The 15,204-nt window shown below is 38.8% G+C and overlaps 2 protein-coding genes across 2 annotated transcripts; both read left to right on the plus strand.

The window, feature by feature from the left end:
• The first annotated feature begins 320 nt into the window (after positions 1–320).
• On the plus strand, positions 321–7,862 carry LOC113323129 (transcription elongation factor SPT6 homolog). Its single transcript, XM_026571397.1, has 17 exons — positions 321–542; positions 673–765; positions 931–1,060; positions 1,155–1,239; positions 1,325–1,481; positions 1,583–1,700; positions 1,789–2,047; positions 2,149–2,364; positions 2,445–2,567; positions 2,747–3,133; positions 3,212–3,322; positions 3,417–4,193; positions 4,540–4,681; positions 4,759–5,927; positions 6,017–6,226; positions 6,365–6,857; positions 7,256–7,862. The coding sequence occupies exons 1-17, from the start codon at positions 506–508 to the stop codon at positions 7,606–7,608; spliced, it is 4,860 nt and encodes a 1,619-aa protein (XP_026427182.1). The 5' UTR covers positions 321–505; the 3' UTR covers positions 7,609–7,862.
• A 588-nt stretch (positions 7,863–8,450) lies between these two features.
• On the plus strand, positions 8,451–11,547 carry LOC113323130 (phosphatidylinositol 4-kinase gamma 8-like). Its single transcript, XM_026571398.1, has 3 exons — positions 8,451–8,570; positions 9,061–9,103; positions 9,211–11,547. The coding sequence occupies exon 3, from the start codon at positions 9,358–9,360 to the stop codon at positions 11,167–11,169; it is 1,812 nt and encodes a 603-aa protein (XP_026427183.1). The 5' UTR covers positions 8,451–8,570; positions 9,061–9,103; positions 9,211–9,357; the 3' UTR covers positions 11,170–11,547.
• The last annotated feature ends 3,657 nt before the right edge of the window (positions 11,548–15,204 follow it).

The raw sequence follows: 15,204 nt of genomic DNA on the forward strand, positions 1-15,204 counted from the left end.
TTATAGCGATGAAGAAAGAGCCGTTATAGGTTTAAAGTCAATCGAACGGTGACCGCTAGCAGTACAGTCTCCACCGTTCGGTTGATACTCGATCGCTTAACATTTTCACCATAGTAGCGCGGCCAGTTGGCATGGCAAATGGGTGGGGTTAGCCAACCCCATTGGAACCGCCTTAGCAATCTTGGTGTATTTGATCTATGGTGTATTTGATCTATGGTGCTAACCTGCACCTAGAAATAAAAAGCGTATGTTAGACGAATGAGAAAAAAGAATTGAAAACCGCTAGTGAGTGGAGCTATTTATAGTGTCGAATCCCGTTCATTTCCCAGAAAACCCACATTATTCCACTCTCTCTTCTCACTGTATTTTTTCCCCTTTTCGTTATCATTCTAGGGTTTTCTTAGGGTTCCTACCTTTTCTGCTCGAAATCTCTCTCTATCTCTTTATATATTTGTAGTTGGTCTAATTCTTTCTTTGATTTTCACTTAATTTACGGATTTTAACCATGGGAGGAGGAAGAACTGTTGTTTCAGACGATGAAGGTAAAATTTTAGATAATTTAGGGTTTTTTCCTCGTAATTATTAGGTTTTATTTTCGTAGCTTTTGCTGTTTTTCCTTTTTGGTCTTGTGGTTGAATTTTTTTCTTGTTTTTTGCTTTTATTTTTTTGCAGATGAGATCGAAGAGGAAGAGGGGAGAGAAACTCTTGATGCGGATGCGGTTGATGCCGGTGATAGAGATGAGGATGAAGATGAGGAAGACGATGGTACGTTTTCTAAGGGTTTTTTCTATATTTTGTTCATTCATGCAAGATTTTTTTTTTATCATTTGCAGTTAGGGTTTCTAGGGTTTGTGCTGTTCTTATACCAAATTAAGGTTAGTTATTGTTTTTTTTGGGTTTAATGAGGTTTACATTGTTGTAATTGTGCAGAGGAAGGGCAAGATGAGTATGAGAAAGATGGGTTTATAGTAGACGATGTTGATGAAGAAGATCAGGATGAAGAAGAGAATAGGGCAAGTAGTGACGAGGAGAAACAGAAGAAGAAGAAAAGGAAAAAGAGGTTGATTTTCTGTCCCCAAAATTTTCAAGACCTCTCTCAATATGTTTCGTTGTTCTATCCTTGACGATCTGTTTGATTACTCTAATGAATGTAGGGAATCTGAGAAGAATTATGTCTTAGATGAGGATGATTATGAGTTACTGCAGGATAACAATGTGGGCTTTCACCGTCCTGCACCAGTGAGTATTCTTGTCATTGACCTATTGTTTGTTTATACCGTTAGACAGAACTTTTGATGATGATGCATGCTTGGAATATGATTAGGGAAGCAAAAAGTTCAAGCGACTGAAGAAAGCAGGGAGGGATAACGATTTGGAAGAGCATACTGGTTTATCTGACAATGATGAAGCAGATAGAAGTGGTCGTAAGGGAAGAAGTGCTGAGGAAAAGATCAAGAACAGTCTATTTGATTATGAGGAAGGTAATACTATCTTATTGTTTTTTTTCTCTTACATTTTTCTTTTTTCTTTTCAGTTTCATACTGACTAACTAATTTGAAATGTTATCTAATTTTGTTTTTAGCTCAACATCTCGAGGATGTTGTTGAGGAAGAAGATGAAGCAGTTAGCTTAGAGGAGGATGATATGGATGATTTTATTGTGAGTGAAGAGGAATATGATGAGCATGGAGCTCTTCCAAGGTATCACCATTGTTCATGGTGTAAAAGATGTTAAAGTTTCATTTTGTGTATATATTTATTATTCACTTGTCGAACCTATTTTCTGTAGGAGGAAGAAGACACACAAAAAGAAAGCGAGACAAGCGCCCGGAGTTTCATCTTCTGCATTGCAGGAAGCTCATGATATATTTGGTGATGTCGACGAGCTCTTAATGCTTCGGAAGAAAGGCCTGGAAAAGAGTAGTAGGTATGAAGATTCTAGAGAAAAGAGGATTGAAGATGAGTTCGAACCATTTATTCTCTCAGAGAAATATATGACTGAGAAGGATGAAGTAATAAGAGACCTTGATGTGCCCGAGAGAATTCAGGTGTTCTTCACATTGTTTTGACATTCAATTGTTTTCGTTGGTTCATCTAAATTTTATACCAACTTTTTTTTCTGCTTCTCATGTTTTCAACTTCTCTTTAGATATCTGAAGAAAGCACTGGTTCTGCTTCAACAGAACAAATGCTTATAGAAGATGAGAGCTCATGGATAATTAACCAACTTAATGCTACTATTGGATCCCTGTTCGGCGATTCGGCTTTTGGCGAACAAAATGACGAGGAGCGGATGGAGAAGTTGCAGAAAGCTAAAGAGGATGTATTAAAGCTGTTGGAACTGATGCATGTGCAGAAGCATGATGTAAGGAAAATGTCACCATATCCATGGCATCTTCCTCCATATTCTTATTACGCACTAATGTTTTGTCTTTATCCTGGTAGATTCCCTTCATTGTCATGTACAGGAAGGAGTTGTGTTCTGTACTGCTGAAAGACCCAGATCAAAATGAAAGTACTGTTGGTGAAGAGAAGGAAAAAGGAACACGTAAGCTGAAGTGGCATAAGGTATGCATTCAGTGTAGTTTTTCAATATGATGGTCTAAGTTCTATATGCATATATATTTGGTGACTCTGGACATATGTCATGCATATTTGAGATCTCGACTGTTGATGTTAGATCAAATTTGTTAAATTAAGGTTACTGTCTGTTAAGTGATTGAGTGCCGAATTTTCTTCTTTCCTAGGTGCTTTGGGCCATCAAGGATTTGGATAGGAAGTGGTTGCTTCTCCAAAAACGAAAGAAAGCTCTCCAAGCATACTATTTTAAGCGCTATGATGAAGAGTCTAGGAGGATTTATGACGAAACAAGACTAAACTTGAATCAGAAGCTTTATCATTCAATTGTCAACTCTCTTAAGAGTGCTGAATCCGAGCGAGAGGTTGATGACGTTGATGCGAAGTTTAATCTGCATTTCCCTCCTGGTGAAGTGGGTGTGGATGAAGGACAATTCAAGAGGCCAAAGAGGAAAACACAATATAGTATCTGCAGCAAGGCCGGCCTATGGGAAGTAGCAAGTAAGATAGGGAGTAGCTCCGAGCTCTTTGGTTTGCATCTTACTCTAGAAAAGATGGTAAGTTTGATTATATTTTCTTGCACTTCGTCACTATTTTGAACAATGAGGTCAGCCAGTAACGTTAAATTATTTCAGAGACTGGATGAGTTGGAGGATGCTAAGGAAACTCCCGAGGAAATAGCTTCAAATTTTACATGTGCAATGTTTGAGAACCCTCAGGCTGTGCTCAGAGGTGCTAGGCACATGGTGAGGGAGAACGTTTGTGCTATTTATTACGATGATCTTTGCAAGTTTTCTCTCCCTTCTCTATTCTTTTCTGTTGACATCCTTCTTGCTCCAGGCTGCGGTGGAACTAAGCTGTGAGCCGCGTGTAAGGAAACATGTGCGCAATATTTTTATGGAGAAAGCTGTAGTTTCAACTAGCCCTACCCCTGATGGGAATGTCGCTATTGATTCTTTTCATCAGTTTGCTGACATAAAGTGGTTAAGTCAAAAGCCACTGACAAAATTTGAAGATGCTCAATGGCTTCTGATCCTAAAGGCTGAAGAAGAGAAACTTATTCAAGTTTCTTTGAAGTTGCCTGAGGAAGATCTGAATAAGTTGCTAGGTGAATGCAATGAAAATTATCTCAGTGAGGGGGTAAGCAAGCCTGCTAAGCTCTGGAATGAACAACGCAAAATGATATTGGAAGACACGTTTAAGCAAGTTCTTCCTTTGATGGAAAAGGAAGCGCGATCTGTATTAAATGCTAGGGCTAAGAACTGGCTTATTATGGAGTACGGGAAGCACTTGTGGGATAAGGTGTCTGTGGCACCTTATCAACGGAAGGAAGCTGATGTTGGTCCAGATGATGAAGCGGCACCAAGAGCTTTGGCTTGTTGTTGGGGACCTGGAAAGCCAGCTACCACTTTTGTGATGTTGGGTTCATCAGGTGAGGTACTGGACGTATTGTACGCAGGTTCACTTAGCCTTCGGTCTCAGAGTGTTACCGACCAGCAGCGGAAAAAAAATGATCAACAACGTGTTCTTAAGTTCATGACCGATCATCAGCCGCATGTTGTGGTTCTAGGAGCTGTTGCATTGTCTTGTACGAAGCTGAAAGAGGATATTTTCGAGGTGCAGATGTCTAACTTGTTTTTGCTATATTTTTAATTCCTGGTCTACCCCTTCTATAAAAATGCTTACATTTTATTTCTTCATTGTTCATAGACAACTTTCACCAGCTTTCATGAAATAACTAAAATTTAAGCTAGGGGTGCTTACTTCCGTGGAAGGAGTACAATTAGGTGGTTTCTCTAGGGAGCTGCTTCCAAAGTAGTTGAATACTTCTTTTCTTATTATCTTGGAGTTTCTGAATGCAGTGGGGCCTGGTGAAACATAAATTAGGCTGCCAGCTTTTTCTGGTGATTATTTGCTCCAATTGTTTTTTTCTTAACATGAGATTGTTTATCATCGTTTACAGATCATTTTTAAGATGATTGAGGAATACCCTAGAGAAATTGGTCAAGAGATGGAGGAGTTAAATGTTGTTTATGGGGACGAATCCCTGCCCCGTCTGTATGAGAATTCACGGATTTCGTCTGACCAGCTACCAGGCCAGCCAGGTGAGTGCCGTTTCTACTTTTTGTTCAGGTGCTTGGTGAGTTCGACTGCTAAACTTTGCTTTCTTCAATGTCTGCAGGGATTGTCAGGCGTGCTGTTGCGCTTGGTCGGTACCTTCAGAATCCTTTGGCAATGGTTGCAACACTTTGTGGACCAGGGAAGGAGATACTGTCTTTGAAGCTCGACTCGTTAGATCATTTTCTTACCTCTGACGAGAAATACGATATGGTTGAACAAGTGATGGTAGATGTCATCAATCAAGTTGGCATTGATATAAACTTGGCTGCGAGTCATGAGTGGCTGTTTTCCCCTTTACAGTTTGTCTCTGGTCTTGGTCCTAGAAAAGCAGCTTCGTTGCAGAGGGAATTAGTAAGATTAGGAGTGATCACTACTCGTAAGGAACTTGCACCTCTTCTGAAAAGGAAAGTGTTTATCAACGCAGCTGGTTTTGTACGTGTTCGTCGAAGTGGATTAGCTGCTAATAGCCACCATATCATTGATTTGCTGGATGATACAAGAATTCATCCGGAGTCGTATGAACTTGCGAAGAGGATGGCAAAAGATGTTTTTGAAGCAGATGATCTGGATGATTCAAATGATGCAGACGAAGATGCACAAGAGATGGCGATAGAGCATGTTAGGGAGAAGCCAAATTTTCTGAAAGCACTAGATATTGATGAATATGCTCGTTCACGCAATGCCATTGACAAGCTAGAGACTTTGAAGGATATAAAGAATGAATTGTTACATGGTTTTCGAGACTGGCGTACTCCATACAGAGAACCGGATCAAGACGAAGAGTTCTATATGATTTCTGGTGAAACTAAAAATACCATTGCTGAAGGGAGAATTGTACAGGCAACGGTGCGCAAGGTGCAACCCCAAAGACTCATCTGCATACTTGAATCTGGTTTGACTGGGTGGGTTATGAGTGAAGACTATTCAGATCACAATAGGCAGATTGACTTGACTGAGGAAGTGAATGAAGGCGATATTATTACCTGCAAGATTAAGTCAATTCAGAAGAACAGGTACCAGGTATATCTCACTTGCAAAGAAAGTGAATTGAAAAGAGACCGATACAGAAGCTCGCAAAACCATGATCCTTACTACAAACCAGATGAGAGCAGCTTACACACCGAGAAAGAGAAGGCACGCAAGGAGAAGGAGCTCGCGAAGAAACATTTTAAACCAAGAATGATTGTGCATCCCCGTTTTCAGAATATCACAGCTGATGACGCGTTTGAGGTCTGCCTGTGACATTTTAGTTGTTCATAATGTATTCTTTTCATATTTATCATTGCGGTATTAAGCATGATTTTTGTTATCAATCGCAGTTCCTCTCAGACAAGGAACCAGGTGAAAGCATTATCCGTCCCAGCTCCAGGGGCCCATCTTTTTTGACATTGACTCTGAAAGTTTATGATGGAGTTTATGCTAACAAAGACATAGTTGAAGGTGGAAAGGATCACAAGGACATCACAAGCTTGCTCCGTCTTGGAAAGACCTTGAAAATAGGAGATGACACTTTTGAGGACTTAGATGAGGTCCGTACTCACTTCTTGTGTTTTCCTTTCTTTTGGTTGCATAGGATGGGTGTGGGTGGACACTGAATTCCATTGTTTTTGCATTTTCTTCATGTGTATCTTAAGATTTCTTGTAACCAGTTTTGCCATTAACTGTAGGTAATGGATCGTTATGTCGATCCATTGGTAGGCCATCTGAAGACTATGCTGAGCTATCGCAAATTTAAGAAGGGCTCTAAAGCTGAAGTAGATGATCTTTTAAGGGTGGAGAAATCTGAGTATCCAATGAGAATTGTTTACTGCTTTGGCATTTCTCATGAACATCCTGGAACCTTCATTTTATCTTATATAAGGAGTACAAATCCACACCATGAATACATTGGCCTGTATCCTAAGGGCTTCAAATTCCGCAAACGGACATTTGAGGACATTGATCGGCTTGTAGCATATTTTCAGAAACACATTGATGATCTGCAACATGATTCTGGTCCATCTATAAGGTCAGTTGCTGCTATGGTACCCATGAGAAGTCCTGCGAATGGAGGTTCCTCTGGTGGCTGGGGTGGCTCAACCACAAACAGCAGTGATGGTGGTTGGAGAGACGATTCAAATTCGGACAGAGATAGATCTTCCACACCTGGTTCAAGATCAGGTTCGGTTATTCGTTACTTGTGTCATATTATTGTATACTGCATTTGTATTAGTGATTACACGGTATTAGGTTCCACTTGTCATCACCAAATCATGCATTTTCCCTATCCCCCCAGTCTTTGAGTATAGCTGATGTCAGTACATGTATGTATATTTTATACGCTGGGATTTGTTTGCAATGCTGCTAGCGTTCCTTTATGATCATGAAACTGTTGGTTATCATTTTTGTGTCAAGTCAGGATTGGTTCTTATTCTAAAGTTTGTAAGTGCCCACTTGAGAAGGTGATTCAGTCTGGGGTTTAATGTTTCTTAATGTATGCACAGCCTTTAGTAATCTAGGTCTGTGGTTTTATTTGCGAATGATCAACTCACATTCTCACATTTTATGGATGATTACAGGTAGAGGTGACTTCAGAAATGGAGGAGGCAGAGACCACCCAAGTGGAGTGCCAAGGCCCTATGGTGGTGGTGGGCGTGGAAGGGGACGTGGTAGGGATTCATACAATGGTGGTGGTAGAGGAAACAATGATAGACAGGATTCTGGTGGTTGGGGTGGCGGAAGTAGTGGTGGTGGCGGTAGTGGTTGGGGAAGTGGTGGCTGGGATTCACCTGGCGGCACCAAAGATGCTGATGCAATGGATACCAGTGGTAATGATGGTGGGAACAATTCTGGATGGGGCGGAGGATCTAAAAAGAGCAGTTCAACTCAGCCTGAAGGCGGAAGTGGATGGGGTGGTGGTGGTGGTTGGTGAGGATCTCGGTTTGGTTGTCTTTTTTCTCTTGGGATTGAGAAATAGATGAATACCTTGAAATGGGTTGATTTTGTAACAGGTCTTTTCCATGTGAATGGATTCCTGTTTCTTCCAAGAGAGTTTCTGGAGTTGTATATATTTTTGAATTTGAACAAAATTAACAGATGTTGTAAAACTGACTGGAACCCATCCTGGAAGTTTAAACGGTATAAACAGAAGTTCTCTTTTGGTATATGATGATTATGATTTGGATAGATAAGGGTAATCATATAATTCCACTTAAAAAAAAGGCTCTGGCAGTTTCATTTGTTACTTGCTAAGAAGCTAGCACTATTATTAGTTACGAAGCTGTTTCTGAATGCTTTTCTCCTTTTTCGAGTTTCACTTTGTTCTTGCCCGCCTTGGATTATTATTTGAGTAATCTCTTTGGCGTCCAATCCGGATCCTTGAGATGAGATGCTTAGGCATTCCACATAGTTATCCAGACATGATTTGAAATGTTCGTGAATACTCCTATATCATATGGGAGTCGCCCTAGTTTTTTGTTTTTATTTTTCTCGATATCATCCCTGAGCTTATTATTACAAGCTATCTGTGGTGTCCAGGAGACTTCACCTTCACGATTGCTCGGATCCGTAAGATATACCGTTGTTGGTTGTACTTCCGAAGTTTAAGACCAAGCACAACCGCTAATTATCCCCATCATAAACAAAAAAAGAACGAAAGAAAGAATGGGCGTGCGTAGAATTCGGGGGTTTGTTGTGAATACCAAGCAATAGAGAGGTAGAAAAAGTATAAAAGGAAGGAAACAGGGGAGAGTTGTGGTGGTTTCTTCATCTTGTAGTTGTATATTGTTATACAAAATAAGTGGTGGCGGTGGGTCAGTCATCTTCGTTTTAACTTTTTATCTCTTCTCTCTCGCGCTCCCTTCGTTTCTCCTGAATGCCTCGCCAGTGTTCAGGGTCTCTCTCTCTTCATTCCACTCTTTTAAATGAAATTGATTTCTTATGCTGGAGTAACTGTCTTGTTAAATTTCAGAATTTTTTATTTTGATTTTGCAGTAATTCGTCGTGATCTTGAGGGGGAGTTGTGATAACTATATAGGTAGCTACCTTATTCGTTGGCTTTAATAATATTTACTGCCCAAATCTTTTTTTTTTTGATCGATTTATTTACTGCCCAAATCATAATCCATGGTTGGATGTTGAAAGATGTTCCCTGTACACCTGTGTATTTAGGCAATGAATAGATCGATCAAATAATTACAACTTACAATCTTTTTTTTTAATTATCTTTTTTTTTTTTTTTTTTTTTTTTTTTTTTTTTTTAATACTGACAATCTTTTTGCTTACATTTTGTTTTGCAGGATTGCTGAATGATGGCTTGGCTGCAAAATGAAAATTTGTATGTTTCATTCTTTCCTAATTTAGTGCTTTTTGTTGTTGTTGCAGGATGTTGTGAAGATGTTGAAGTGGATGCGAGAGGGATCTATAAGGTTAGCTGATTCTGTATAGATAGCTATCCCACATTCTATATTGGCCTATCCGTGAACTGTGATATTATCATGGCTTTTGCTTACATTTCTTGATTGCGGGTACGCAGGATAATTTGTGATGGCTAATCACCCCAAGAAAGCTGATCATTGAACTGAATTTTATCAATGTTACTCCCTAGGAAGAACTTAAACAAAGGGAGTATCCATACACTAGTTCGGTTAAGAAGAAGACGGAGAACAACAACAATACTTGTATGAATTTCATTCAAATGGCCGTAGCCATCGATCACCACAGTGTATTCAAACCGCCTCTCCCTCCAACCATTCGTACCCATCATAATCGATGCAAACATCGATCCTTTACTCAATTGGAATCCTGCGTCTTCGAGACACTGGACCCTACAACCCTCGTCGCCCACTCCCTAAAACAAGTCGTGGTGGCTGCTGCAAACTTTCACCGCAGTTTCTCTACACCTTGCTTATCCACCTCCAACTGCAAGGTTGATGACAACGATAATAGCCATAGTGGAAGCAGTATTCATAAAAGCTCTTTAGACACAGGCCCCAGAATAGAGCTCATCGCAGGTCGTGGGGCCCTGGGCATTCGTGCTCTCGTGGTGGAAGCAGCCATAGCTATGGCTTCTGGTGTTGACCCGGTGCCAATTCAAAGCGAACTCGGTGGTTCCTACTACTTAACCAGTCGCAATGGGGATAAAATTGCTGTGGCGAAACCTGTTGATGAAGAACCTCTAGCCAAAAACATTAGGAGCGGGTATACTATTGGGATCTTGAGCCAGCAGGGGCTGAAAAATTCCGTTCGGGTTGGGGAGACCGGAGTTCGTGAAGTAGCTGCATACTTACTTGATCATAATGGATTTGCAGGAGTTCCTCCAACTGCACTAGTAAAAATCTCACATGTTTCATTTCAGACGGATAATTCGTCTAAACTAACCAACCCGACAAAATCTTGTAAAACTGCATCGTTACAAAGGTTCGTGGATCATGATTTCGATGCCGGTGACTTAGGCCCGTCTGGGTTCTCAGTATCTTCAGTCCACCGGATTGGAATTCTAGATGTAAGAATTCTCAACCTTGACAGACATGCAGGAAACATTTTAGTCAAGAAAAATAAGAAAGAAAATGATGGGTGTGCAAGTGATGGCTATCCAGTTGGATTGGCCGATCTTGTACCAATAGATCATGAGCTTTGCTTACCCGATTTACTTGATGATCCGTATTTTGAATGGCTTCACTGGCCACAAGCCTCAGTGCCATTTTCAGAGTCTGAAGCCGAGTATATAAGCCGGCTCGACCCGTCAAAGGATGCGGAGCTCTTAAGAAAAGAATTGCCTTCATTAACAGAGCCATCAATTCGAATACTTGTATTGTGCACAATATTTTTGAAATCTGCGGCGGCGGCTGGGATTTGTTTAGCTGATATTGGTGACATGATGACACGACAATTTCGTGGAACAAAGCAAGAACCAAGTATACTAGAGACCTTGTGTGCTGAAGCCAAGGCCAAAATGGATGCAGAAGTAGTATATGATAATCCAAGTATATTATTAGGAGAAGAGTTTGATGAAGATATAGTAATGTTTCAAGTCGATATAGAGAAGGAGGATAGCCATAACACTGAAGTTTTAGATCTACCCCGACTTCTTCAACGTTATCCTGAGATAGGTAAGCCTCCAAAAATTCCTGGTAAGCTTCCCTCGGCACATTCGTTGAGTGGGTTTCCTCATGCCGTTTTATCACCGTTGCCGGAAGAAGATTATAATAAAGACAACACCAATAACAAAACGAACGATCCTAAAGAAGAACATGAAGACGGAAATGGACAGGAGGATGAGAATGATAGTAATAAAGCAGGAATGGGACTAATGAAAAGTGTGAGTTTTTCGGCATCAAAGCAAAACTATCAAAGTGAAGGAATTACATTCAAGTGGATGAGTGAAGAGAAATTTAAATTATTCTTGGAGAGTTTTGAAAAGCTTTTGCCAAAGGCTTTCGAGGGAAAAAAGAGCATGGGATTGAAGCAAAGAAGATTGGGAACTTCATGTTAATCATGAGCGCAATGATAAAAGAAAAAGAAATAAAAAAACCACAAGAAAGATGAAGATTGTGAACCTTATTCTAGTGAGGTTTGGAACTTGTCAACTTCCTAATTGATTAAAGAAAAGACAGTAATGTTGTGCATAAAGTCACACATAATTAATGTACAGTATTTTTTACTAATTTTTCTTTAGTTTAAGCTTTAGTTAATTGAAGTAGGATTTAGGAACCACCCCTTTATGTGGAGGAGACAGAGTGAGTGAGACTTAGTTGGAAGATGATTTTCCTTCCCTATCATTATTATTTTTTCCTTGTTTTGTTTCTCAAATGCATGTAAATTAGTTTCATATTTAATGCATCTAATATTACTATGTTTATTTTAAGGTGAATGCTGAGTATAAATTTACCTTTATTACAGTTTTTTTTTTCATGCCACATTGTTTCAATTGCTTGGTTTGCTTCCAAGCAATTGAAGCTGAAATTGATGGAATTCATTCGATTTAATTGGGGACCCCAAATCATTGCTTATTAAATCAATTTTGTGAAAAAAATAATCAATTTCAATGCAGTTTGATCATATCGAATGAAACTGATGCAAATTCAAACATATCACAGTTTTTAGGTCAACATAATTGACGACCAATTCAAGTTTTGATCGAGTTAATGATGTTTAATAATAGTCAGGGGTTATGCCTTTTCAATTATCAAATCAATTTTACAAAAAAACGATCAATTCAAGTTTAATAGAATCAATAAAAAATAAAAAAGAAACGTTACGTCCAGTTACAGTTTAACTCCCAAGTGGGCATATATAAGGACTTCTTTCGGTCGTCCAATTATTATTTTTGATTTATTTATTTTTTGTAGATTTTGCTTACACCTATCTCGTGTATACGGCTTTTAAAACACGTGCAATAAAAAATAGCTAGTCCATCGGTTCTTTTTATAAAAAAATTGACGGGTAAGAATGTCATGACATAGCGCAACAAAAAAAACAACAACATCATTTGTGTTGTAAAAATGTTAGTGTTGCGTTGGTCTCCACTACACAAGCATTCATCTTCGGTCGCCCCCTACTGAAGCAGTGATCTAGTTAAAATTAGAATTATTTTCGTAGTGATGAAGACAATCAACTACGGTCATGGGTCTCTAATATTGAACTTTATGAGATCCAAATGCAACTTTGGTCACATAATTGGGTACTAAAGTCTAAATAAGTAATCCAATTTTTACTGATATTTTTTGATTGCATTCAACCCTGTACCTTGTGAAAATTCCATCTTATGATGAAATCAAATCTTTGGTTTTCAAGATGAATCCGTCGACATCTTTTGGGACAAATGGTTTTCCGCCTGGAATTTACCAACAAATGTGGATTTTTTTTTTTGTAATGACACCGTGGGGATGGTTCAATATTTTTTCATGGGAAGTTTATGCTCAAAGAAAAGAACCACAATGCTCATTCCTAAGATAAATGTCCCAAGACTATTCCAGGCTTTAGGCCACTTAGTTTGTGCAATACATCTTACAAAATAATATCTAAGATAATTACTAATAGACTTAAACCTTTGCTTAATAAGATCATTTCACCCTACTAGGTAGCTTTTGTCCAAGGTACACTTTTGAATGATAATATTGTTATGGCTCATGAGCTAGTTGTTAAAAAAACATAAATAAATAAAAAGAAAAAAGAGAGGATTTAATGGCCATTAAATTAGATATATCCGACTTAAATATTTGCTTGATTGCTTAGCTTAACTTGGTGTTCATCCTGATTGGTGACATCTTATAAACCAATGTGTTACCACCACCTCTACTTCTGTGCTTTCTCCATAGATCAATTCAGACCATGCAGAGATCTGAGACAAGGAAGTCCCATCTCCTTATATTTTAATAGTTTTTATGGAACGCGCAATTGAAGTATATCAAAAATAATTGGGGGACAGAGGAAAAAGACAAAAACTGGATCCAAATATCAAATCAGAGTCACTCCTTATCTAATTATTTTTTTAATTCCTAATCTACCCATCACTAATCAAGTTTAGTGGTTAATTAAATTAAGTAAAAATCTTAAGTATTTGTTAAATGATTAGTGTGTATTTATTTTTGAATTTGGGTGAGTGAGGTGAGAGTAAAAGGAGGGAAAAAATATTTGAGAGGGAACTTTTTTTGTTGAAAATGGAGGATGATTGTGAAGAGAGAATTGTTGCTGCTGAATCTTTAGCTCAACTATAACAAGAAGCATATCTTCAATCTTCGGTTAATGATAACAACTCACGATTGGAATTATATGAAGAACCAACACCCTTGCATCGTGATTTTTGTGAGCATGAAGTGTTTTTTGAAGAACCAACCCAAGAAAGTAAACAAGTTCAACATACAAGCATCCCCAATACACAGATAAAGTTGCTAAGAGGTTGAAAATTTGATTTCTTTTTTTGCATCCACCATTTTTTTCTCTGAAAAATCTTAGTTCCGGCATAAAAATAATATGAATACCATGCCGACATCTCCAATACCGGCCTGGTATTCATACTATTTCTATGCCGGCTAAGAATATCCCCCATTTTGAAAATTTTACCGGCGTGGTTTTCAACCAAAAATTCCATGACGGCACGCCGTTAACTTTTTACCTACCACCGAATATTCTATGGAATATTCTACCGGCATGGTTCACTCATAACTTTACCATGCCGGTACCACAAGAAAAACATACAGAAGTTAAAGAATTTTTAAGTTTAATACCGGCGTAGTTTATAAATTATCGAGCATGCCGGTGATGAGTTCCGGCTTAGAACCTTATAAAAAGAGCATGCCGGTACCGCAAGAAAAACACTCAGAAGTTAGTGACTTTGGTAGTAACATACCTGCGTGGTTTTTAAATTATCGACCGTGCCGGTTCTGCGTACCAGCGTCGAACCTTGCATAATTAGCATGCCGGCAACAACATTTCCGACATTTATGTTCAAGAAAATACAATGCCGGTAATTTTTAAAATTAGGTCATTTTTTTCAAGTGCAGTTTTGGAATGCCGAAACATTATTCGGAAATGCCGGCACTGGTTTCCGGCTTTGGTTGTTTTGAGATAATATGCCGGGATTGTCGTCGAGCATGCCAGAACTAGTACCCGACATAGTAATTTAATTTTATTTGGAATTAGTTTAATTTTCTTTTCATTCATTCCTTAGATTGTGAAATACATTGATCCAACAAATTCCAAACCGTTTGGTCCGGATACGTCCGAATACTATAAATGCCTCCGGTATGTTACCAAACAATACTTTTCACCTAGTTTTTAGAACTTTATGTGGGGATTGCTTGTAATGAACCTTATAATCTCCCATTGTTGTCCTTATGTAGGGAAAAAAATCTCCACAGGAAGCAATTACTTGGGCAAAAGAGACGGCTCTTAAGAACATGTGTGTGTTGGTGAGGAAGCAATCCAATGCCGGAATTATGCAAAACTATGCAAGAGTAAGAAAATCAGAATTCCGGCGTAGATTCAATAATTTCTTTAATGCCGGCACTACCCATAATCTACACAGAAACTTGGTCATTTTCATCCACTGTGCCCGGCATGGATTTAGAGAAAATATTCTGTGTCGGTACAAATGACGGCATAAAATTATAATTGCTTTTATTGCCGGAACCAATACCGGTGCTGTGGAACTTAAACATTTCAATGTCGGAACTACCCATAATCTACACAGAAACTTGGTCATTTTCATCCATTGTGCCCGGCATGGTTTTGGAGAAAATTGTTCCGTGCCGGTACAAATGGCGGCATAAAATTTAAATTTCCTTTATCGCCGGAACCAATACCAGTGTTGTGGAACTTAAACATTTGAATGCCGGCGTTTCTCGTGTAAAGAAAACTTACAGAGATAACATTTTACTAGAAATCTAAACATGTTCAACATAAACCAAACAACTGAATCGTGCTTAAATGTTATCCATCAAAGTATCATAAACCAAAAGTAAACCAAACAAATAAAGAGTTCAACCAAAAACAAGTTAGAAATTGTTCAAAACATAACAACCACCAT

This window comes from Papaver somniferum, chromosome 11 (genome assembly GCF_003573695.1).
Source record: "Papaver somniferum cultivar HN1 chromosome 11, ASM357369v1, whole genome shotgun sequence".
NCBI classification, from domain to species: domain Eukaryota; kingdom Viridiplantae; phylum Streptophyta; class Magnoliopsida; order Ranunculales; family Papaveraceae; genus Papaver; species Papaver somniferum.

Coding starts and splice junctions, on each gene's coding strand:
- LOC113323129 (XM_026571397.1), top strand. CDS start 506: ATGGGAGGAGGAAGAACTGTTGTTTCAGACGATGAAG. Junction 543..672: donor TGTTGTTTCAGACGATGAAG/GTAAAATTTTAG, acceptor ATTTTTTTGCAG/ATGAGATCGAAGAGGAAGAG. Junction 4,194..4,539: donor TGAAAGAGGATATTTTCGAG/GTGCAGATGTCT, acceptor CATCGTTTACAG/ATCATTTTTAAGATGATTGA.
- LOC113323130 (XM_026571398.1), top strand. CDS start 9,358: ATGAATTTCATTCAAATGGCCGTAGCCATCGATCACCACAGTGTATTC.